The 26,607-nt window shown below is 45.0% G+C and overlaps 1 protein-coding gene across 1 annotated transcript; it reads right to left on the bottom strand.

The window, feature by feature from the left end:
* Positions 1-439: 439 nt before the first annotated feature.
* crispld2 (cysteine-rich secretory protein LCCL domain containing 2) lies at positions 440-26,607 on the bottom strand. Its single transcript, XM_083793777.1, has 15 exons — positions 26,390-26,607; positions 22,000-22,375; positions 17,320-17,438; positions 14,775-14,907; positions 11,812-11,927; positions 10,753-10,853; positions 9,036-9,233; positions 8,567-8,627; positions 8,042-8,108; positions 7,804-7,937; positions 7,605-7,648; positions 7,409-7,481; positions 6,291-6,366; positions 3,543-3,673; positions 440-617 (listed from the first exon to the last, which is right to left on the bottom strand). The coding sequence occupies exons 2-15, from the start codon at positions 22,273-22,275 to the stop codon at positions 566-568; spliced, it is 1,581 nt and encodes a 526-aa protein (XP_083649903.1). The 5' UTR covers positions 22,276-22,375; positions 26,390-26,607; the 3' UTR covers positions 440-565.

Below are 26,607 nucleotides of genomic sequence, written 5' to 3'. Positions count from 1 at the left end.
TAGTATACCCTCTCTGCTGGGAACAGATACACAGGAAAAACTGTTACTATAGAGTACCCTATTTAGAAAAACAAGCAAAACATTATATCTGTTCTGTACACAATGATTAAATACAGTGTGATCAATATACATTCCTGTGTATTAAGACCAATGATTGCAATAACAACATCAATGTAAACATAATTTCTATAAAACATATATTTAAAACCTATAAAAATGTAAAAGACACAGAGTCAGCACCAGCTGTTCATTGCATCTTAATATAAACACATTCTGCATTCACAGATTAAGTACCCTTTAAAAAAATATCCACATCTGGGAGTTAAAAGCAGAGAAAATAAACAACCAAAAAGGTCCATTAAAATTGCTACTGTTGATTACCTAAAATGAGAAGGGGGTCTATCAGTCCTTTAGCATGTTCTGTTTCCTCCGAGGGGACAGAGATGATAGAGACATGTATTTACCGTGGAATCCCACTGTACAGCTGCTCATCAATAGCAGACGACGAGGGGACTCTTAGATTTGGACAAAGTTAAGTTTGAAACCACAGAGGAGTTGTGATGGTTCACTGCCTCACAGCGAAGACACGGAAGGAGCCTCCTTCAGTGTTGCTCTTACTGCAAGAGAGAGACAAAACGGAACGGGTTATACTTAGACGACTTCTACAACACAACAACCACATTTATTTATTCTGTGTCAAAACATGTTGGCATTCCATTCCCTCTTTTAACCCATTTTGACCTGGGAACCATTCAAAAAATGTCTTCTGACATCCTGACAGTTTTCTGAAAAAGCTATGTTTCTACATGTCAGTCGTTCTTCGACTTTTCAAAAATAGCAGACCTACAAGGTCGTAGCGCGACCCTCGGTGGCGCGCTATGAGCTTGTAGGTCTGTTATTTTTCCAATAGCTAAAGCATAGCATAATGCTAACACCAAAACGGGTTCCCGCCCAAAATGCCCGCCTGTATATCCCTTTTATCTGATGCCGTCTGATCCAGGAGCACCTTTTACAATTTCAACTCTTTTGACTATTACGTCTCTCTTGTGGGCACCATGGTTGTCTCGTTCTCTCTGCCTTCAAGTATTCAATTACTTCTGCCAAACATCAATGTTAAAATATGGCTCTGAAAATGTTAATTAATTAAGTTACGATTTTGTAACCCATTTTTCACCCGGTACCAATTGCCTATTATGCCTAAACTATAATCCTGGAAGCTGCTCTCCCAACACAACCCCACCTCGGGTATGGGCGCTGATGACAGAACACAACACAACCCCACCTAGGGTATGGGCGCTGATGACAGAACACAGCACAACCCCACCTAGGGTATGGGCGCTGATGACGTGGATCAGAGAACACAACACGCCCCCCCACTCACAGCATCCCTGTGTTATTTATCAGCGTTTCCCAAGCTTCTTATTTGTCTTTTCTCTGGACAGATTGTTAATATGTGTGATTGTGCGGGGGGGGAAAAGCAGCCTATTGCCAATGACACAGAACATAATACTCATGAAACGGACAGACACTTGTCATATGATGCATAGTACTACAGTGGACAGACCTGTGGCAGGGTAATTAAACTGGGCACTTTGGGAAACATGACTCATATCAAACACTGGCTCACTATGACCATGGTGCAGAAACTGACCTTTCCATCTACCTCTGCTCGAATTTAACTTCATGGTTTTGTTATTAGTTCATTAGTGGAGAGGCCTTGGAAGGCCTGCCCTGCTCACTAATGTCAGTACGAGGCCAGTCCTTACTGGTGTCAGATCAGTGGTAATTATCACTAATGTCAGTACGAGGCCAGTCCTTACTGGTGTCAGATCAGTGGTAATTATCAATGCAGGGAAGCACTGACTCAGTATGAGGCCAGTCCTTACTCTTACTGGTGTCAGATCAGTGGTAATTATCAATGCAGGAAGCACTGACTCTGAGTATGAGGCCAGTTCTACTGGTGTCAGATCAGTGGTAATTATCAATGAAGCACTGACTCAGTATCCATCCTGGAGTAATTGGATAGGCTGTGATTACTTCCCGTACAACAGAGAGGCCAGTCCAAACTGCCCGCCCTGCTGCCCCTACTAGATGTTGGCATAATTATGCCATGATTTCAGCTGTATTCATCGAGGAATTAGCCAATCTACTGTACAAGCTCCCAACGCAGCGCGTTGCAACGCATTCTGAACTTGTAGGAAACGTATCAAATGAAACATTTTCGCCTGTAATGAAATGCCCCAAATATAGTGATGCCATGTTGTAAGTGGCTAAAATGTTGTGTGTAGAATTTGCCTCCGTATTGGGAAATGAGAGCACACAAAGAACTGATATAGTAAACTACCGGTAGTCTATTACCTGCAGCTGTAGGTCTGCTATTTTAGAAAAATCGAAGAACGACTGACATAGAAACATAGCTTTTTCAGAAAACTGTCAGGATGTAGAAGACATTTTTAGAATCTGATCTCAGGTCAAAATGGGTTAAAATATAATTCATAATCATAACATAATGTTTTCTTGTCACAGAATCGCCAGAACGCACAGCTGGACTCGCCTCATGGCACCCCCAGCGTGTCTCAGCACACTGTTTGGGACCCGATGCTCAATCCATTCCTATAACGCCCTGAGATGGCCTCCGGGGTTTCTGCATCAAATTTCAAACAGTACTCCAAACTGGGATGATTTTGGCCATGCAGCACTTTGCACAGTCCATTGAAATGCTTGGGTAAAGTAAACAAAGAGCCCATGTGTGGCCCGTCCACAGACCTCTCTCCCAAACCACCCCATTACTCTTATAGCCCTTCGTGCCAAACGTGGACTTGACCAGAAGGCTTTCCGTGCCTGCTCCTCTGGCCTACCAGACCACACCACAGACATGAGGGCGATGCTAGAACACTGATGTGCAAGAAAGAAGAGAGTGCCTTAACCCATTTTGACCTGAAGACAATTCAAAAAATGTCTTCTACATCCTGACAGTTTTCTGAAAAAGCTTTGTTTCTATGTCAGTGGTTCTTCGATTTTTCAAAAATAGCAGACCTATTATGCCACCGAGTGGCGCGCTACGAGCTTGTAGATCTGCTATTTTTCAATAGCTAAAGCATAACATAATGCTAACACCAAAAGGGGTTCCCGTCCCAAAATGGGATAATGGAGAAAGATAATATAGGGGAAATTCATCACATAAAAAAAAATGACAGTCAAAAGTGCACTTCTTACTCGCACAATCTCTGAAATCTATCATTATTGTGGCAAAGATAGTTGCAATACAGGCAGTATTTAATCTATGCTCTGCTTAGATAATCATTATAAAACCAAGACTACTTGTATTACTGGATTAAATAAAGCAGTGCATCATCAGCAAATGAACAAATATGAAACTATACCGACCAACACAGTAAAACACATTTTTCTCTCAACATCAAATCTCTTTGCCAACAATAGCTGATCTAAAAGCTCACTGTGAGCTTCTAAATCAGCTATTTTCACAGAATGTTCACCCCAAAGAAGTGGTATGATGTGGTTAAAGTGGAGTAGATTTATACCTTTCAGATTGGATTCCATTTTTGTGGACTCCGACATAGTTCTTTCTCTTGTCCAGAGCCAGAACATCCACCAGGCCTCCGTCTGGTTTGATCACCCCAGCGTGGATGGCTGCTCTGCAGATACTGGAGCTCTGAGGGAAGAGGATGGAGAGGAGACCTTGTTAAAATGTGGCAAAAATATAGACAGCATTTGTATGTATTTGATTAAAATATATATAATAGCCTCATATTGTCCTGCTGGACCTAAGAGTAAAAACAGTTCAGTCGTGCACTGTAGACTGTGTGTATACTGTGTGTGTGTGTGTGTGTGTGTGTGTGTGTGTGTGAGACTGTGTGTGTGTGTGTGTGTGTGTGTGTGTGTGTGTGTGTGTGTGTGTGTGTGTGTGTGTGTGTGTGTGTGTGTGTGTGTGTGTGTGTGTGTGTGTGTCGTGTTGCGTGCGTGCATGCGTGCGTGCATGCGTGCGTGCGTGCAATCTGAGTCAGAGGCCAATCTGAGTCAGGAGCAGCCTTAGTCATTTATAGTCTAAACAGATCACTCACCCCACCATCCACACTCACAGCACTCCCCGTCTTATCCAACATAAGCCACCACGACCCCCCACCCCCCCCCACCCTCCCATATATCCAGTGAGTACAACTTGCTCAAAGGATGCTTCAATAAGTCAAAGATTCCCCCCCATCTCCCAATCCATGCAAGATGACCAATTTGGAAGAATACCCCTAGCTGACTTCACCACCCTATGAGCTTTGGAAAATGACTGTGGGAGTCCATGTGTGTCAGACCCTACCCAACATGGTTCCTGGCACAAACCTCACAATAATAATAATAATAATAATAATGATGAATTGTATTTTTATAGCGCTTTTCCAAGTGCTCAAAGCACTTTAAAATGGTTCATTCATTCATACATTGGGAGGTGAAGCGGCGAACAGTCGACACCAGCGTCCTCACTTCCCACATTCAGACACCAATGGTGGCGAGCTCACACCGACCGACTCATTGGAGGCAATGTAGGGTTCAGTGTCTTGCCCAAGGACACTTCCACATGTGGACAGGATGAGCCGGGATTCGAACCGCCGACCCAGGGATCATTGGACGACCTGCTCTACCTCCTGAGCCACAGCCGCCCTACGATGAGAGAGTGGTCAACCTCCCAAGGCCCGTGCATGGCCAGCCTGCTGGACCAGCAGCCCTGCCCATGAAGCCCACTGTGTTCTTGTGGAGAGGAGAAAACAATGGAACACATAATTGAAGCCTGCTCTCACCAAAGACTAAAAGGAGGACTAGTAGTCAGTAGTTCACATACAGTAGACGAGGAGGCAACTGCTTGTCTCAAGGATTTTGCAAATCGTTAAATAAATAATCATCCACACTGACTATACAGCTCACCCCACCGTCCACAGAAAGCACGTCTCCGATGTTTGTCCAACATCCAACTACAGTACTAAAGAATGACACTTCCTAAGGAACTAACATTCCTAAGTACATTTTACACACATGAGTGATAACGTTGCTTGATGATGATGATGCTGTGAATGTGAGCACATGACTGTCAATTTTAGGCACTATAGCCCTAAAACATAGCTTGTTGGGAGATCTCTGGATGGCTAAGATTTGTGATCAGCTGGACATTATGTATGTCAGCAGGTTCATCTGAGGAAAACGCTGACTCATTCGTAAAATAGCAACCTTGTGTTGATGTGCCAGTTGGTGAATCCCAAAGCTAAGCTTTTGGTCACTTCTGACCAAAGCCAATACACACTGTAACAACTATGTGTGGGTCGCTGGTCGGGCGCAGAGCTGTGAGACACACTGAGGCTGGCCTCACCACAGCTCCCATTCCGCACAAAGCCATGCTCACATTGTAGTTCAGAAGACCCCGTGGGTTTCCTTGCACCACAAAGACCACATGGTCTCTTAAGGCAGTGGTTCCCAAAGTGGGGTCCGGGGACTCCTAGGGTACTTGAGGGAGTTCCAGGGGGTACCTTGCTCAATTAGAGATATAGTAGGAACCAAATGGACCCTTATGGGTCTGTAACTCTGAGAGTGTACAAATTAACAGTGGTTTTACAATATAAATTGGGGTACCAGAGATAGAAATGCCATTAAATCGGGGTTCCGTAGCATAATGTGTGTGAAACTGGGGGGGTCCATGAAATTAATATGTTTCGAAATCACTGCTAGAACCGTAAAAATCCTCCCTTATCGGGGTCACTGGCATATGTTTTCAAATGGGGGGTCCGTGGCCTAATAAATGTTGCTTTGGGGGTCCTTGACACGAAAGAGTTTGGGAACCACTGACTTAAGGGCAACATGGGACATAGACCACTCATCTCTCTAACATAAACCATGCAACAAATCCAAAAACTCAGATCAGAACACCAAGGCCTCGCTGTCTCAGCCTCCCAAAAGAGGGCTGAACTGCATGACCTCCGCAAGATGACCGTGCTTGTCGCTACCAGTTTTAGGTCTGTTCTGAACTCTCATACTGAGGAAATAGAGAAAGGAAAGGAAAGGAAAGGTACTATGTTTACCCAGGGTAACTGGACTAAGCTCAAGAACTTGTTTACTCAAGTAAACAAGTTGCTCATAGAACATTTCATGGTAGGGGTTCAATGCCTTGTCCAAGGGCACTTCAGCGGTGGTAATTTTAACGTGCCGTTCCGGGAATACGAACTAGCGACCTTCCGATATCAAGACGGCTCCGCAAACCGTTCGGCCACCGCTGCCCCTGAGAGTCAACTTACACATGTGTAGATGTTGTTCCCAATCACGGGTGACCAATATGAAGGTTGATTCTTGCAGTTGGCAGGACAGAGTACTCTGAGGAAAACAATAAAGAACATTAGCATGTTTCATTTTCAAGCACCAGCTGGTTATTGTTTTAGTCTGCGTAAATATTTCTGTCATTGACGTTGAATTCCAGCGACCAGGGAGGGACCCCCCCCCCCCCATGAGTCATTGTGGGGGTTGGGGTCCCCAGCTAAATGATTGATACTTAGGAATCGTTACAGGTCTGTAACTCAGACAGTGTATACATCAAATGGACCCTTCTTCACTTAACCCATTCTGACCTGAGATCAGATTCATATACGAGGTTTCCACTGGACACACACTGGTCTGATGAACCCATTCTGACCTGAGATCAGATTCTAGAAATGTCAGTCGCTCTTTGATTTTTCAAAAATAGCAGACCTACAAGCTCGTATCGCGCCACTCGGTGGCGCGATATGAGCTTGTAGATCTGCTATTTTTCAATAGCTAAAGCATGACATGATGCTGACACCAAAATGGGTGCCCGTTCAGAATGGGTTAACACTGAGGATGTGATATATATATGTATGTATATTTGGGGCAGCGGTGGGCATGGGTTAGAGGAGCGGCTCTTGTTGCCGAAAGGTTGCCGGTTTGATTCCCCGGCCAGGCAGGAAAACTCTGGGTGGGGAAGTGATTGTCATCACTCACCCAACACCGCTGAAGTGCCCTTGAGCAAGGCACTGAACCCCCCCCCCCCAACTGCTCCCCCTGGAGCTGCTTAGTGGCCAACAGTATAAGACTGTGGTTGTACTGGTCAGCTCCCAGGTTTTAGTGTGTGTGTGTGTGTGTGTGTGTGTGTGTGTGTGTGTGTGTGTGTGTGTGTGTGTGTGTGTGTGTGTGTGTGTGTGTGTGTGTGTGTGTGTGTGTGTGTGTGTGTGTGTCTATGTGCAGGGCGTTGCTGAAAATGAGCACCTGTGCTCAGCTACTTCCCTGGGTAAATAAATAAATAAATAATAATAATGGGTCCCAGAGATTTTAAAACAATTATATCGCAATGGAAAAAGTTTGAGAAACACTGCTGTAGATTTGTGCTGGACATTGAGGGCACCTTGGGCAGCTGGAGGCAGGCTTTCTGAAGGGGCAGATTTCAGCCACTGTGGTGTAGCAGTCCACCGACATTTCTGTCACATGGAGGAGAGAAAAGACATCATCAACACCACAATATTTATGTGAAGGTACTGTACATACGGTTACTGAAGTAATACTGAAGTAATTTTAGGAGAAATAAACGAGGCTTGATTTACCTTCAACCTTGGCCACCACAAAAGCATTGCTAGGTTTATATTTACTGCAAAAGAGAAGAGACATGGATTAAGAAATGACTTATTCTCCGGACATCGGTGATCGCACAAATCAGAAATAATGTCTCATTACTGTATTGCAATATGGTTTAGAAAAAACGGATTTCAACATATTTGCCGGGAACAAAGCACAAACATCTACCTGAGAGATTCAACACCGTTTTTTGCAGCTCTGACAAAGAATGGAAACTTTTCCATTCTTGTGATGTCCACCAAACCTCCGATATTATTATCGATGGCACCGAAATGTATAGCAGCACGGCAAATACTTGATTGCTGAAACAATCACAAAGAATAGTATTTAATAGTTTATAATTAATTCATTAATGATTAATAGTAATTGAGTGGTGTAAGATGTACTGTATGTAAAACAGACTTACCACATCATAAAAGAGAGTTCCCCATACCTTCCCCTTCTTATTGAGACAGTTAGCAGGACAGTTATACCTGTAGAGTCAGAGAGGGACTGGCTTTAGACTGAATACACACAGGAATGTTAGTAGATAGTCCAACAGATTTGTGGTTCCGTTTTCGATCACGATTTTGGAAAGCACCGTCCATTTTGTCCAAATGAATGCGAAAAAAGCATGTCATACAACGTGAAAACATCTATAACGACATGGCCAATAGGGACACGAGGTTGAATGTGGTTAACCCATTTTGAGCGGGAACCCCTTTTGGTGGTTACATACATTATGTTATAATTTAGCTATGGAAAAATAGCAGATCTACAAGCTCATAGCGCGCCACTCGGTGGCGCGCTATGAGCTTGTGCCTGAATGTGGTTAATGATCGGGACACATCGGCTGCATAATTGCTGATATAAATGTTGTCAAAAAAGCCAAATAATGGCTGATTCATCAGCCAAACCGATACATCGCTCTGGATGAACAATATAGACTGACCTGTTGCAAGTGGCTCCTTTGCACTTATCTCGCACTCTGGTCTCACACTTAATGGTCTGAGCTGTAAGATGAAGAGCAATGAAATGACAGTAGTAGGATTAATGAAAACCATGGAAGTCTAGCAGTGTTAGAGCCTGACCAATGCCCGAGTGTTGGCACCAATAGCGATTATGGAAAGTCCTAGACAAAAGATTACAGATTTGTTGACCATTATTTTGTCCAAAAATAATTATTTTATCCGTCTGGATTTTTGATGGACAAGCTCACAACATGTGACGTTGTGACGCTGTGTGATAGCTGGTAGCTGTGTGATATAAAATACAATAAAATAAATGTCCCCTATAATGACTTGGCCAAAATAGAGGCCCCAGATTAAAAACCGAGACACTGCATAATGTCCGACAACAACGATATCTTCAAAAAAGTCAAATAATGGCTGACATTATCATCCAGACATTCCTATACATACCAAAGTAGATGTTGCCAGCTGCTGTCTTAGGGTGAGGGGTCCGGGTGGGTTTGGGACCAGAAGGCTTGGTTGGGGTCTTCTTGGGGGCGGAGGGCTTGGGTTTGCTAACGGGCTTTATGGTGGTGGTAGTACGAGGAGGCACTGGGACCTGGGGCTTCTCCACCTCATTCATATCCTCTGTCTCTGTGCGCTGAGAGTCTACGGAGAAGAGAAGACACAATTATATTCTGTCTACCGAGCAATCTTCGTTCCTACTCTCACCTATGGTCATGAAGTGTGGGTCATGACCGAAAGAATAAGGTCGCGAATACAAGCGGCCGAAATTAGTTTTCTTCAACGGGTGGCTGGCATCTCCGAGATAGGGTGAGAAGTTAAGTCACACGAGAGAAGCCTCGGTACCAGGCTTTCACTTTGTTGGTGCAAAAATTGAAAGCCTGGAGGAACGCATTGGCCGCTCTGGTCTAAAAGTGGGAGTCAACCCTTCCGGGTGGGCGTCGCTCCAAATGATGTGACGTAGCGCTGCACTAGGGGGAAGAGGAGGGGCCGGGGGTGAGGGACAGATCGATGAGATCCAATCAGGGTGCGCGTTTTTCTGAGCCGCGACCCTCCCATCTAGGCCAGAAATGTCTAGCGTTAGCTCAGGCTACACGAGAGAGACTTGGAGTAGAACCGCTGCTCCTTCACCTGGAAAGGAGCCAGCTGAGGTGGTTTGGGCATCTAGTTAGGATGCCCCTCGGGCGCCTCCCTAGGGAGGTCTTTGACGCACGTCCCACTGGGAGGAGACCCCGGGGCAGACCAAGGACCACGTCCGACTGGGTAGAGACCCCGGGGCAGACCAAGGACCACGTCCCACTGGGAGGAGACCCCGGGGCAGACCAAGGACCACGTCCGACTGGGTAGAGACCCCGGGGCAGACCAAGGACCACGTCCCACTGGGAGTGGCAGACCAAAGCGCAGTTGGAGGAAACACATCGACTCACTGGCCTTGGAATGTCTCGGAATCCCCCAGGAGGAAGTCACTAATGTTGCTCTGGAGAGGGAAGTCTGCATGGAGCACTCTGGTGGAGCTGTTGCCCCCGCGACCCGACTACGGATAAGCGGTTGAAGATGGATGGATGGATGGATGGATGGATGGATGGACAGACATTCACTGCAAATGCAAATCACCTTTACAACAAGGCACTGATAATAGGGCTGCATTATGGGCTCTGTAGTCCATTGTGCATATGTAGTCCAGGGTTTCCAGGAGGTGGCATACGTACCAATGTCAAATGTCAATATGGCTTTGTTTGATTGGCTCATCAGCAAATTTGAACGGGAAACGCACCTTTATTTGTGTTTCCCGTTCAAATCTGCTGCCGAGCCAGTCAGATGAAGCTATGGGACTATACAGTTATGCACAATAATTGAGAAGCACAATTGTTATATTGTTGTTTTATTTTTTATATTTATGAATATAAAAATAATATTGATTGTCTGATTTACCACTATTAGTGTTATCCTTTTAGCATTGCCTGCGTAATTGTTCTTGCTGCCTGTACTGCTGTGTTAATAGATATGTGTGTAAATGTTATTATTAAGAACATGCCCAAGTTGTTTCCCCCAAAATCAATTATTGTATTGCAATCTTTATACAGATTGAATCAATTATCTCAATTAACTGGTGTACTCCTATAGTGCTAAATGCCACTGTGTATATCTTTGCATATTATCTCACCCTTGTAGCAGAGATTAGCCCGGCAGCCTCCTCCATAGCTGGGAGGGCACTGGGAGCATGGGCGGCCATGCTGGTATGGGGCCTCACCTATCCAGTTGCCCCTGGAGAAGTTCACAACAAACAGCTTGACTGGGTGGAAATGACCGTATTGATTCAAGTGTCACTGGGCTCATTGTATTGAGCACTGTTTTCATTATCATCGTCACTTCTAGACTTTCACTCTCACAAGCTAATAAAAACAATCCATGATGTCTCTCCTGGCAATTAAAACTTCAAGAGCTGTCTAAGAAAGCCAGCGACCGTTCTTTGCCCTTCTGTCATTGTTTTCTTTATTATTTTTGTTTCCCCCCTTCATTATTTTTCTATTCTGTCTTGGTGAGGAATGTTAATGGCCTCAATATGTCATACATACTTCTTAGACAAACACTTAAAACAATAGCATTGGACAGCAACAGCAAGCCATCACCACAGACATCCCTAGCAGTGCTACAGTACATTAGGAACACACACTTTAGCATCATGCCAAATACTGTAAGCATAGAGAATGTAAACACTCAAGAGGCTATGCACACTCAAGTGTCTTAACAGTGGTGGACAAAGTACTCAACCCATGTATACTTCAGTCAAAGTATAGAATATTCCTGGTCAAATATTACTCAACTACAAGTGAAAGTTGCCATGTCAATAATGTAATTGAGCTAAAGTAATATCTTTTTATTATTAGTATTCAAAAGTAAAAAATCAATCAATCAATAATAATGAAAAACGCTGATTTACAAACTCACAACCCGTCACTTAGCTATTTTGTATTTTCACTATATTTGAAATGGAGCTTGGAGATGGAGTGGTTAATTTATTTTCCCTTCTTAGAAATGTAGAGGGGTTAAAAGTATCACAAGTATCCCAAAAATTCAAATACTTAAAGTAAAGTAAAGAATAAGATACTCAAAAAAATGTACTTAAGTAATACACATACGTATACTCAAGTAAATGTACTGTCCACCACTCTGTTGCTATGTATTGATGTTGATCATGGAAAAAGAGGAATATTGATCGTACTTGGGGGAGTAGTTGCACACAAGGTAAATAGAATTCTCCCAGACATCTCCCCATACGCTCATCCTTGGACACGCGTGCACAGCACAGCCCACACGGCTAGTGGTCGCCCACACCAACTGTGAGACAAAAGAGACAACGGAAAGAAAAAGACAACATTTAGCCTTTCAACACAGAACAGTTGCCACAGTAACGTTAGTCCTGCAAACATGAGGGAAAGTTCACAGCCGGAGCAGAGCCTTTTATTCTGCCCCCAGCGATTGCCAACCTGTGGGCTCTGGTGAGCTGTGAGGATATTGAAAGCGGACCCCAAATTATTGACAAAACATTACGATTGGAATGATAATATAACATTAGCATTAAAAGTTATACCAATAAGTCAGAGCGGCAGAGTGACCAGCTAGATGAGAGCTGTGTATAACAGGACAAACTCTATACAGTAGGTCTGAGGGCCCAAACCTCTAGTAAGTTCATTTGACTCAGAGTGTATAAAATAATGGAATCAATCATTTGTACGCTTTGAGTTAAAAATGTACACTAAGGACTAAGCATTTTACTGTGTAACCCGAGATGCACACAGAGGGGGGACGGGACGGGACATAGATGGCTTTCTCTGTGAGAGAGAGTGATTATTCTCATGATCCAGAGTGGAAAAGGAAATAAATGTCACAATATGTTTGATTAAATAAGGGGAGATCTGGACAGATCCAACTTTTCTTCTGTTGAAAACAAATATTAAAAATGAACCTGCTCCACGGTTATCCTATTTTGGGCGGGAACCCCTTTTGGTATTGAATAATAGCAGATCTACAAGCTCATAGCGCACCACCATTTTTGAAAAATCGAAGAACGACTGACATAGAAACATAGCTTTTTCAGAAAACTGTCAGGATGTAGAAGACATTTTTAGAATCAGATCTCAGGTCAAAATGGGTTAACCTACAGAGGGGAAGGGGGCGGTTCAAGTCCAGCATGGATAACAGTATGCAGTGTGGACAAAGTGCCCTTCAGCAAGGCACTGCTACAGTACGAGACAGCCGATCTCTCCACATTGTATGTCTATATGAGTCCTGCCCTGTGTGTGCATACAGTACATACCATGTGATTGTAAAACTAATGTTTTTTTTATAATCCAATGGGGATTCATCTTCATATGGTAGCACTACTGAGGAATAATATTATGCTGTTTCACGATACTCTTAAACTATCATAATCATCATCTTCTCCATATCCATATTATCTTGGGAACGTCTATCCATTTCCTGGGACAGTGACATGAGTCGGAGCAGTGAGTCAGCACATGCACTGCGAGCACTGGTGGTAAAACAACAATATTACGGTTCAGTAAGAGAGTCAGCTCTCTAATGTCTATCCCGACTCCAAGTAGTTAGGGCATCTAGGAAGCAGGGCTCACCGACACATGAGTATTCCCAGAAGATGAAAGACGTAGTAGACAAGGTGAGCATTTCAGATTTTGGCAACGTTTCCTGTATTTTAGTGTCTTCAAAGGAATCCAGGTCAAGCAATGAATAACTGGCATGGCTAACTGTTACCACATGCCAGTGATGTGGTTTGACAGTCAAGACAGATGGGGGATCCAGGCTGTTTTCAAAAACCTATCCCAGACCCAGACAAAGTGAAAGCAAAACCTGGTTTATTTTCTTCCAAAAAACTGTACATTTAAGTGTTAAAACGCTGTATTTTCTGTGGGCATCTCATTCATTACAAATACAGAATTTCACTTTTTCACTGCCCACATGGATTTTCTCTTACTCATCTGCCTCCTTTCCAAAATGCTGTTAGTAAAAACAGCTTCACTACAACAATGCCGCTGTAACGAAGACATTAGCAAATAAATAGTTGTGTCGATTACATTACATCATAAAGAAGTTCCACGTTCTCTTGATAATACTTTCCATGGTTTTTTAGTTGCATTCACATCAGGCTCGGTGTATGATTCTTTTTTGGAGCGATGCGTTTTGCCCATTGCAACCCTAGGTATACAGTATGGCCCTGATACATCAGGAGTCCAGTCTACTCCGCCCCGGCCGTTTTCCAGAGAAGCTTTGCCGTTTACAATGAGAAACTGGAAATAAGACAGGCAAAATATCCTCGCACGTTTTAACCACATCGGTTGGTCTGGTGGAGGAGTCATGTAGACAAGACAAATGAAAAATGTGGAAAAGTGCCAAAAATCATGGCACTGCGTCTTGAAGTCTACAGGGAGAGCCAGCAAATTGTCCCTGTGTGTCTGTTTTTCCCATGGATCATCTCTGGTCCTTTCTGTTCCTCTCCCACTGCTGTCATCCCTGGCCTTTCCTTGCTCTACACGTTATTATTTCCATGTCTGCGTTTCAACTCTCCTGTCCCTTAAAACCACAAGATGCTCCAATGACCCACTTTTGCTCAGAGAAACAAATCACAAACACAAAAGCTGCTCAACTCAACTCATGTAATGAATAAACATCTGTGAGGTGAAAACTTATATACTATATATATATATATATATATATATATAGTATATAAGTTTTAAAAAACATTGCATGGATGCACCTGGGACGTATCCTCAGTGATGTATCCTGAGGTCAACGGGGTTTCGGGTCTCTCAACATCATACCCCTCACTCAGGCGACCCAGCCGGGAGTGCTCAAGTCCCGACTTTCCCAGTAGCTACCCCCAATCAGTCCCACTAGGGAAAAACCAGGGCCACACAATCCGTTGGAACTACTCCAGAACTACTCTGCCAGGGCTGGGAGGTACACTTCTGGCCCTCTTCATTTTGACTTTATTCTGACAACTTGGTAAACACAAATCAAGTTGAAAATCATATTAGACCTGCATAGAAGCCAACTCTGATCTTCTTTCCCTTTGATGCACTCAGATGTACAACTACGCACGGCACCTAGGCTTAGTGGGTAAAGTGTTGTGCATTCCTTCTGTCCATGACCTCCTTAACATGGTCTCACCTGGGTGTAATGCGTGCACATGGGTCCTGAGCAGCGATCTGGACACCAGGGGTTGCACTCCTGAGGGTAGGGATATGTGTAATCTTTCACCTCGTCATACCAGGCCTGGACGTGGTAGGATGGGGAGCGATACCTGAAGCACGCACGCACACACAGAGACAAGCACACACACACACACACACACACACACACACACACACACACACACACCTTAGGACAGCGATTTGATGTCCGTGTGTCTGTGTTCACCTATCTATGCGACGTTAATGGGCACCAGTATATGACTATTAGTACCAGTAGGGGCACTGTTGTGCCAGAAAGAGAGAGAGGGATAGTGCTGCACTGTTGCCTGCTAATGAGAGAGAGAGAGAGAGAGAGAGGTGGGGGGGGGGGAGTTGCACCACTCAGTTCACACGGGTGTGATTTTTAACCATAAAACAACCATTTCTCTTGTGAGGACCAGACAAATGGTTCTCACAATGTCTGTTTTCTGAAATTCTACTGTACTATACAAGTATAGTAATACAAGTACACACAGAGAGACTGTGATTGAGGCCCTGTGGGCCAGCCCCCACCCTTCCCTCAAACATCCAGTTTGGGCGGGAACCCATTTTGGTGTTAGCATTATGTTATGCTTTAGCTATGGAAAATTATCAGATCTACAAGCTCATAGCGCGCCACCGAGTGGCGCGCTACGAGCTTGTAGGTCTGCTATTTTTGAAAAATGGAAGAACCACTGACATAGAAAAATAGCTTTTTCAGAAAACTGTCAGGATGTAGAAGACACCTCTGATCTGAGGTCAAAATGGGTTAGTTTGGTTTTGACCTGGCACACAGTCCTGTAAGGAGTAGTTTGGTTTTGACCTTTGACCTGGCACACAGTCCTGTAAGGAGTGGTGTAAAGAAACTACTGTATATTTACTCAAGTACTGTACTCAAGTACAATTTGAGATACCGTACTTTCTTGAGTATTTCCAATTCTTGATACTGTATACTTCTATTCCACTACATTTCAGAGGCAAAACATTGTACTTTTTATACTTTCAACACTACTTACGTAAATTAACAAATCTACCTCACTTAAATACTTCTTCTACCACTGCCTGTAAAATTCTCCCGTCCATAACGGGTGGAATTGGAATAACTCAGGCGAGAGGGGGAAAAAAAACCCAAAAACTAAACATGGCAACACAGCCTGACAAATCAATCGCAGCCTTTATTGTAAACATCTCTTTTTACGGTATTGAAAAGTGCTGAGCTCATAAATGGACCGGGCCAGGAGGACACAGTGGGGCGGAAACAAAAACACTGGTTCATGTGGAGGCTGCTGCCGTTTGGGCTGATTTATAACTTAGTTGCACAGCAATCCATTCTGCTCACAAACACATGTGACAGTGTGTGAGCTTCTAGATCCGATATATAAACACATGTGACAGTGTGTGAGCTTCTAGATCCGATATATAAACACATGTGACAGTGTGTGAGCTTCTAGATCCGATATATAAACACATGTGACAGTGTGTGAGCTTCTAGATCTGGTACTTTTTTGGTGCACGACGCGGTGCGCAACCAAATATAAATCAGGCTTAGTTAGAGGAAGAGAGAGCAGGGAGGAGGGAGGGAGCAAGGAGTGTTGTGAAAATGACAGAAGATTGCACCCATTGAGATAAGGTTAAAAACAAACGCTTACACATAAAGCACCGATCTTGACTAACTTTTAAATGGTAAATGGTATATTTATATAGCGTCTTTATCCAAGGCGCTTTACATACATTCACCAATTCACACACACATTTATACACCGATGGCGGCAGAAACCATGCAAGGCACCAACCTGCACATCAGGAGCAATTAGGGGTTCAGTGTCTTGCTCAAGGACACTTCGACACTAACTCTGGGGGAGCCCACAGGGTTCGAACTGGCAACCTTGCGGTTACCATCCAGCCACGCTACCCCTGAGTCACCGCCGCCCCCTTAACAATACATGGAATAGTACACATTTACACATACATAACAGAGACAGAGTTGAACATAATATGCTAGCTCAGTGGTTTTCAACCAGTCACCAGTGGTCTGGGAGGGGGTTCCAGGTGGTCCCCAGATAAATGATGGAGATTTTAGTCAATTAGGCTAGACAATGTAAATTAATTGTTATTTTGATCGTTTGCCTGTTATCTCTGCTATGGTACCACATCAATACAGCATGGAATTGTAGACAAAATGGTATCCAACGATAACTAAATACTGTAGCCAGGCTAAATCTCATCAAATGGTGGTCATCAAAAGGGTTGAAAAGAAACCACTGTGCTAGCGAGTGGCTCTCACCTGCCCCAGTGCACAGTCAGATTCTGTCCAATAGACTCTCACCTGACCTGCCCCAGTGCACAGCCAGATTCTGTCCAATAGACTCTCACCTGACCTGCCCCAGTGCACAGCCAGATTCTGTCCAATAGACACTCACCTGCCCCAGTGCACAGCCAGATTCTGTCCAATAGACTCTCACCTGACCCAGTGCACAGCAAGATTCTGTCAAATAGACACTCACCTGCCCCAGTGCACAGCCAGATTCTGTCCAATAGACATGAGCAGATCCTGAGGTCCATGCTCCCACTGGCACTGTTCTGCCCAGTGAGTCGCTGACGTTTCCAACTCATCATCCCACACCTGTGTGGAAACACACAAACAGATAATCGATGACATTTAAAACTCACAGACATACTTAAAGGGGAATAAAGGACAATCTTGATGATGTCATCAAGTTGTACTTCACCATGTACTTCACCATGTTTTTTCAGACCTCCAGTTCTAGGCAACACAGAATGGGGGGACTTTTTTATTATTTCCACACAACAGCTCTAAGGTATATTAATGACATAGTAAAATGTTGAAAATGAGTGGAATTCCCCTTTAATCACTTTCACTTGAAGTGAATTTATAGTGAAAGTGAAAATTTAGTGAAAATAGAAGATTTAAAAACTCATAACAAAAAACATCAAAAGTTAAAATATGGAGATAACCTCCCCAGCAAAAAACAAAACAAAACATGACACAACAGACCTCAGATACACTTTTATAGAAGTGGCTATATTCACCTGTCATTGGTGGAATGTATCCACCGGCTATATACACACGCACGCACGCACGCACGCACGCACGCACGCACGCACGCACGCACGCACAGCCACACACACAGTACACTGTCCCACTATACTTGTTCAGACTCACTAACTACCTAACACCGCAACCTGTTCAAGGCCTCTATACCCCTGCCTTCCTTCAGAAGGAGCTGGATACAAGTAAAACATTAACTTTTTCTTCTTTTTCTTTTTCTTTCCCGCCCCGGTACATCTGAGCGGAGCAGCTGGCGCCTGGCCCTGGTCCACTACAAATCCTCAGCAATCACAGCTGAATTATCCACATTTCCTGAGCGGTTTGCTTTATAGCGGTGGAAAGCAGGGTGGAGCACAAGGAGATGACACGCAGGGATGGGACAGAGCAGGGGTATTATGGGCTGGAGGAGACCAGTGGGATGGGACGGAGCAGGGGTATTATGGGCTGGAGGAGACCAGTGGGATGGGACGGAGCAGGGGTATTATGGGCTGGAGGAGACCAGTGGGATGGGACGGAGCAGGGGTATTATGGGCTGGAGGAGACCAGTGGCGTACATCTCCGTAGCAAAGAATCTGGAGCGTTCATCTTTAAAGGTGCACTACGTGATGTGTGTTTGTGTGCATGTGTGTGTGCGTGTGTGTGTGTGTGTGTGTGCATGTGTGCGTGTGTGTGTGTGTATGTGTGTGTGTGTGTGTGTGTGTGTGTGTGTGCGTGCGTGCGTGCTAAATAGCTCTACATTTGAGAGTGTTTGTTCAGTGACAGGAGTCTTTCTGTCACTCAAGCTCTTTAGTAAACATAAAATACAAGTCATTCTAGTTGTTCTAGTAAATACTATAAAGTTAAAGCTGATAAATGGGTACTCTCTCCCGAGTCATCCAGATTGGATGAAATTGTTGACCCACCTTTCTGTTCAGTAAAGAAAGACATTGGGAGCTGGGGAGGCCGCTGTTATTGAACAAATGCTCAATAGGCTAGCAATTAACATTAATATCAGAATACAGAGCTTTAACATTTTAACAAACAAAAACAAAAAAAAATACCAAAATAAATCACTGTAAAAATCGACCTTTAACTAAGCATTTTCCGAGTCAATGGAAGACTCCATATTTTGTCTCTGCATGCCGACCCGCACTCAGTAAATTTCCAGCCGTTTTTGGTGGTCGCTAAAACTCACACTCACACATGTAAACATAAAACAACACACACACACACAGACAGACACACACACATCTCCCTGAACCGAGGTTGCATGTGAAGTCCTGTCCTGTTCCAGAGGCTTGGAAAAGCACTAGGCAGGGTGAGACTTCACATCCCTGCAGCCCGACCACACTGCAGCAACACGTACAGGCCGTTCACTACACTGCCGGTACTATACCTGCACTGCACAGCGTTGAATGTTGATTTATCCATTTGTAACTCTGAGAGTGCACAAATGCATGGAACCAAACGGGTCATTTTGTTACATTTTATAGTTGCGTTCGGGGCAGAAAACTTCTTGTCGTCGCAATAGTCCAATAGTTTTGGACATGCCAGGGTTTCCACCCCGACAGTGACAATGTGTCTCAGAGTTACATGAACACTGTGTGTTAACCACATGATCACAGACCCCGTCCATAGAAATGGCATTCAACCTCATGGTGGCCACTTATACCACATCACCACATTCTATAAACACATTGGTCCCCTCTCTTAATAACCCTGAGTGATGTCTGGAAACAATGGCTTTCCAACGTCCCTCATCTCAACAATAACACCCTTTCCCACCACTCCAATCAGTAATGCTCCAAACAGCAGCAGAGATGTTTCCCCTCTTCTAGCCTCACTGTCCTCCTGTGAGCGGTCTTCTGCATAGGAAACCAAGCATGTAGCGCTCAACTTAAAGGAGAATTGCATGCTAGAAGGCTTTCTTACCTTTATTTGTAGTTGTTACGTCCCCACCAAAGAGGTCCAGTTGTTATTTTGTGGCTATTTCCCCTAATATAAGCCCTCAATGGGGGTTGGGGTTTTTGTGCTAATTAGCTTATTTCCATCGAAATAAGTAGTAAAGTGTGCCGCTCGGGATACTAATTACATAATGAAGGGAGGATATATACAAAGAATATTGATTTTTGAGCAATGGAAATAAGCAAATTGGCATAACACACCATAGCCCCATTCAATTCAATGCAATTCATTGAGGGCTTATGGTGGGAGCAGGGACAAATTACCCATTGGGCCAGTTGGGCCGTGGCCCAGGGGCCCTTGGCTCTCAGGGGCCCTTCGGGGAAATTGGACCGTGAGGTACTAGGTTTGACGCCCTGAAAAGGCCCTTCATTGGCTGTTAATTTTGTTAAACTTAGGTTAAAAAGATGATAAAAACACGAAAATGTCACGCGCACGCGCGCTATGGGGGCCCTGCAAATATTACCGGCCCAGGGGCCCTCGTAGGGGTTAATCTGTCCCTGGGTGGGAGAAATAGCCAATAATGCGCTTTTGCACAAAATAACACCTGGAGGATGTAACAACTACAAATAAAGGTAAGAAAGCCTTCTAGCATGGAATTGTCCTTTAAGGCATGGGTTTTCAACAGGTGGTCCGTGGACCACTGGTGGTCCGTGGAGGTATTGCATGTGGTCCCTGACCATTCATTTAGTCATGTAGGATTTGTTGATTTGTTTTAAATGTTTCCACTAGTTGAGAAACCGTGAAGTGAATGACCTGGTGACCTATGATGAGTCCATCCATGTAGTCATTTACTGACAAGTTGGAGGTCAAGAAATTCAACAGAAAAAGGGAGTTAGATTCTCAAGAAGGGGGAAGTACGTGCACCGGATTGTCTGGTTGAGTCATTCATTATTATTAGGACATTTTACCAGTAGTAGTCAACGGTTGAGAAACAGTGGGATGCACAGTATACACATGGGATGCATAGCAAGTGTTAACTTACAAAAGCACTAATCTTAGCCCATATCTCCACCCAACACAATAGTGGTCCCCAGGTTGATTCTAAGTCATGGTGGTGGTCCCTCGTTCACAATCAGTTGAAAACCCCTGCTTTAAGGGGACTGCCAAGAAGGATATTAGGCTTCTTCTGGGCATTAGGCAGGGTTACTTTGTCTTAGCTTCAGCACACAGGAAAATTATCTGGATGAGCCCCCAATATGGCCAAAGGAGGTATTAAGATTCTGGACATTAAGGCAGGGTTACTCTAACACCCTTTCCCCCACAACAATCATTAGGAGATTGAAAAGGAGATCCTGCTTCAAACAGCAGGAGAATATTCCATCTTCTAGCCTTAATCTCCCTCTGTCCTCCTGTGAACCAGCCTCACCCCGATCCTATCCTACCCCCTTTTCTCCCTTCGTCTCACGGATATTGTTACAGTTGTTTTTTTTGCAGGTAGGCTAGGGTCAGCATTATTATCCTGCTTGTAAAAGAGCCGCCCAGCAGGCTGGCAACAGCTTGCTGTCATGATATCATCTTTTCCAGCGTAGAAAAGAAAGACAGAAAAAGGGCTGTTTTTAAACACTTACTGTAACTCTAATTTAGCGCAAAATGCATGCTGACACGTCCAAATACGCAAACGATGACCTGAGACTCTGAACAAATAATCAAGAAGCCATTCTCAAGAAGAAAGAAAAGAATAACCCCAGTCTTTCCAGTGTGTGTGTCTCTCTCTCTCTCTCCACTAGTACTACAGTATGCTAGCCAATAAATGCAGTAACACCTGACTCATTTTCAACCCATCTTCATATGGTCGTCAATAATGGTCTTTAGTCATTACAAGATGGCACAATGTCTGTCTACTCACTCGTTAGGCAGGTTTGATATTTCAAACAAGATTTCAAACTTTTTGTTAAGTAAAAGGGCATCTATTTTTCTAATTGTGCTAATTTTCCAGGAAAAGGATGTCACTGGTTCAGGTTTCTGAACTGTCCATAGCCCACCTCTGAGACATAGAGTGAGTAGATGGAAATTGTGCCACCATTAGTGATGAAAATGTTATGTTATCTTTATTTTCTATTGGTTATTGACTTACTCTTAATAAAAACTAAAATCAAATAAAAAACTATGACTTTGTAGAAGAAAGCGATCATTTTACATTCATGACTAAATAGGACTGGCGGGGTCTTACCATGTGCTCCATGTTGGAGGCTTTGGGGTAGACCTCTCCCCTCAGCTTATTGTGCAACTGGAGGATCTCCTCGCGGTCCGACCATCGGATGGCCCGTCGGGCTCTGCCGCCAGCCGTCGTGTTTCCGTAGAGGTCCTCCTCATAGCGGCTCAGCAGCTGTCGCAGAACCTTGGAGTCGGGCAGGAAGAGGGCAGCCGCGTCTCTGGCACACAGCAGGACGGCCAGGGAGAGGGAGAAAACAACCAGCCAGACCAGGGGCAGGGCGGCAGTGGTCATCTCTACTCGTTAGCTGGTTTTATGGCTGTCTGTTCAAGTTGTCTGCCGGGTCGTCTCCGGTCTGAACAGGGCTTAGTGGGACTGTTGAGGCTCCTGAGGGCTGTATAGGAAGGAAACACCTTTGAGTTATATACCTCACCATAAGACGAATACACAATATAATCCTGAGGTTTAATTGAACTCTGTGAGTACAATATACAATTTAGGCATTTAGCAGATGTTCTTATCTAGAGCCAAGCCTCATGCCAGCCACCAAGACCCCTTTTCCACCGGTTGGTTTCCAGTTCTTTTTGGTTCTTAGTCCATGAGCCAGAGCTCCAAAATTGGAACCTTAATTATGAATGGAGTGTGCTCAACCTGTTATGTCTCACTGACAGCTGTTTGATTGTGCTGCGCTCGTTGCATATTCCTGTGTTGGCTTTGTGATGATTGGGGGGATTATCTGGGATCGACTACTTGACTCTTGAGATACAAGATGATGTGTGTTGATGTTGCATTTGCCATTGTTATTATGATTGAGTTTGAAAGTAAAGAAGAGTTGCGTTTAAGCTGTGTCATGGTCCACTGATTGACAAACACAATAGTCTCTCCAGTCGCTACGGGTTGGAATACAAGATGGATATACCCAAACAAACTATTCCAAGAAGTACTTGAAGAAACGTGTCGAATTCATACGCTGCACCAAGTCAAGTCCCTTCCTTGATCACAGGGAATTCCTGCCTGATGACTACAAACCAGTGATCACAACTTGACGTAGGTTATACAGTAGCCTACCATCCGCTCCCGACCGGGTCATAAACCCCACAATGGTACGCGTCCCAGACTCCCAGCCCAGGCTAGGAGATATTAAATGGTATGCGTCCCAGACTCCCAGCCCAGGCTAGGAGATATTAAATGGTATGCGTCCCAGACTCCCAGCCCAGGCTAGGAGATATTAGATCAGGGGAGGAATTAGGATTGTGGGCGGCCTTAGGCAGGGTTACTCTGTCGGCAACATGAGCATCATGATGAAGAGTTTATACTCCCAATGATAGAACATTGTATTCAACTTGAATGGGAAATACAGTGTAACTTTATCATGATTGTTATGCTCATGTAGCCGGCATAGTTGGGTGCATTCCGATATAGGCACACTGCAAATCATGGGCGAGGAGTGTGCTCCCGCTGCGCATTTCTGAACGCACCCTACATAACATCCTAATGATGCACAGCAGGTCCTGCACTGCCATGATCTAAAAATATATGAGTTTTGCCTTTCTTGACTTCAGCCATTACACATGTCTGGCGCAAGCTCTGGTCTCTCTGTAGTCGAATACTGTGTCCCAGCCTGGAGTCCATGCCCACGGTGCCCCAGCCTGGAGTCAATACCCACGGTGCCCCAGCCTGGAGTCCATGCCCATGGTGCCCCAGCCTGGAGTCCATGCCCACGGTGTCCCAGCCTGGAGTCCATGCCCACGTCTTGAATACTGTGCCCCAGCCTGGAGTCCATGCCCACGGTGCCCCAGCCTGGAGTCCATGCCCACGGTGCCCCAGCCTGGAGTCCATGCCCACGGTGCCCCAGCCTGGAGTCCATGCCCACGGTGCCCCAGCCTGGAGTCCATGCCCACGGTGCCCCAGCCTGGAGTCGATGCCCACGTCTTGAATACGGTGCCCCAGCCTGGAGTCCATGCCCACAGTGCCCCAGTCTGGAGTCCATGCCCACGTCACGAATACTGTGCTCCAGCCTGGAGTCCATGCCCACGGTGCCCCAGCCTGGAGTCCATGCCCACGGTGCCCCAGCCTGGAGTCCATGCCCACGGTGCCCCAGCCTGGAGTCCATGCCCACAGTGCCCCAGCCTGGAGTCCATGCCCATGTCACGAATACTGTGTCCCAGCCTGGAGTCCATGCCCACGGTGCCCCAGCCTGGAGTCCATGCCCACGTCTTGAATACTGTGCCCCAGCCTGGAGTCCATGCCCACAGTGCCCCAGCCTGGAGTCCATGCCCATGTCACGAATACTGTGTCCCAGCCTGGAGTCCATGCCCACGTCACGAATACTGTGCTCCAGCCTGGAGTCCATGCCCACGTCACAAATACGGTGCCCCAGCCTGGAGTCCATGCCCACGGTGCCCCAGCCTGGAGTCCATGCCCACGTCTTGAATACTGTGCTCCAGCCTGGAGTCCATGCCCACGTCACGAATACTGTGTCCCAGCCTGGAGTCCATGCCCCCGTCACGAATACTGTGTCCCAGCCTGGAGTCCATGCCACGAATACTGTGCCCCAGCCTGGAGTCCATGCCCACGGTGCCCCAGCCTGGAGTCCATGCCCACGTCACGAATACTGTGCCCCAGCCTGGAGTCCATGCCCACGTCACGAATACTGTGTCCCAGCCTGGAGTCCATGCCACGAATACTGTGCCCCAGCCTGGAGTCCATGCGATGCCCACGTCACGAAGGTTGATGCTGTCATTACGTCTCCTCCGCATCATAACTGGCTACCTGCCAATCCAGTGGGAATCGCCCCAGCCGCTACGAGGCTGCTACTCTCTCTCCCTGGCAAGGAAAGCCCCAGAAACATGACTGGCACATCCTGCATGAAACTAGAACTGCACTGCAGTGCCTCCAAGTAGATTCAGAAGTACAAATTAAGTATTTGTATTATTAATGTAGTTGGTCATATAGACCTAAATAATGTGTGCCAGGGATCCCCAAAAGAGAATATCTGTGTTGTTAAAAAGTCTTCAGAATTCAACATTTTACATTTACCTTTTTCAAAAACAGCAGATCTACAAGCTCTATATACAAATTGCGAGCTTCTTCTAGGTGAGTAGCTAAATGTATAAAATAGGGTTAAAGTGGTTATATTGATTTGCTGGGGATCCTCTGGAACCTCTTCAAAGACCCTTGGAGGGTCCCCGGACCCCACTTTGATTACCACTGGACTAGATCCACACAGACAGTCGCTCTACCCTTGAATCCCTCCACCTCGCTGGATGAAAAGGCAGCTTGAGGTTTGGCTCCGGGGACTGTGTCAACACAAGCTGCTGTCAGAGCGCCAGCCCGGGCATAGAGACCCAGCAGCACCACCCTTCTCCCAGCGCGGTGCCCCCCTTTCACACCAGACCTCTACCAGCTTTTATTTCTGGCCCGGCTTCTCATTGCTCTCATGAATTTTATAAGTGACAGACATAGTAACGCACACGTACACATTGCAAACATAACCCTCTCTGCAGAGGGGTATAATCTATCTATCACATCAAATGGATGATACAGAGCCAAGGCTCTACTCTGCCAAAAAATAAAAGAAAAAAGCACCAAAGGCTGGAATGCAAACATAACCTGGATCGTGAAATAATATGTCCTCTGATAGGCCTATATCTGACGTCTCCATAATGTTCAAATCAAAGCCTCAGCCCCAGGGTTCCTTGGGCATTCAAATGGAGTTATGGGGGTCATTGAGAATCAATGAATCAATGTCAAATGAATAAAGATATCTAAAAAGGCATGACAGTGACTGGTTGGTTGACAGATGATCCCACATATTCCAGTAACCCAGTTTAAATGGAACACTATACTTATACATGTTCAAAAGAGGAAATGCAAGTTTATCGAACTGTTAAAGCATTTTACAGAGCTTAAGATCAAAATTAAAAAATCTTGTCAAAATACTCTTGTAGTGTATGGGACACACTATACAAGAGTATTTTGACAATATTTTGGAAAGAAAATTATTAAATATTAAATTCTGACACCCAAATTGATTAAAAATCATTCCAAAATCTCAAAACTCTTGTAGGCTGTATGGGAAGCTTTAGCATATAGCCTATGCCTGTTTTATCATATCTTCTTACCACCTATAGCTCTGATAGCTTACCAGTACATGACTGTAGCCTACACACATATATTTTGTCATGAAAGATGACCGTCTACCTCACCCAGACACCCAAAGTGATGTGCAACAGCAAGACATGCATGTGTGCAGTGGCACTGATTCATGTTTACAAATAATAGTATAACCTTCTAGCCTATACAAAGTGCGAGTAAATATTTAACACAGAACATTCTGAATGTTATACCCTACTGTATGCCCATGTCTATTATCGCCCGTTTTAATATCATCTTCGTTCAGGCTTACCTATTATCTTTAGCCGTGCAATAATCCAGTGCACCAGTTTATGTTCCTGAGAGGCTCTGCTTTGGTGTGTGGAGGAGGCTCTGTATGTTGGCGGTGGTCCCGGAGCGCTGACTGAGACAAACTTCAACTTCTGACTTCGCATCGGCTCCACAGTGCCTTATATAGAGACGGGAGACCCCTACAGCACTGTTTATCAACGTCTGGTCCGGGGACCACCG

This window comes from Protomyctophum parallelum, assembly GCF_964188405.1.
Source record: "Protomyctophum parallelum genome assembly, chromosome: 2".
Classification (NCBI taxonomy): domain Eukaryota; kingdom Metazoa; phylum Chordata; class Actinopteri; order Myctophiformes; family Myctophidae; genus Protomyctophum; species Protomyctophum parallelum.
This window is presented reverse-complemented; position numbering and strand designations above follow the sequence as displayed.

Bases quoted from the DNA above. Each gene is read 5' to 3' on its own strand.
- crispld2 (XM_083793777.1), bottom strand. From the start codon at position 22,275: ATGACCACTGCCGCCCTGCCCCTGGTCTGGCTGGTTGTTTTCTCCCTC. The intron at 7,938-8,041 runs GTAAGTCTGTTT...TGATTGTTTCAG, and splicing joins GAACTCTCTTTTATGATGTG to CAATCAAGTATTTGCCGTGC. The intron at 7,482-7,604 runs GTAAATCAAGCC...TCCATGTGACAG, and splicing joins TGTGGTGGCCAAGGTTGAAG to AAATGTCGGTGGACTGCTAC.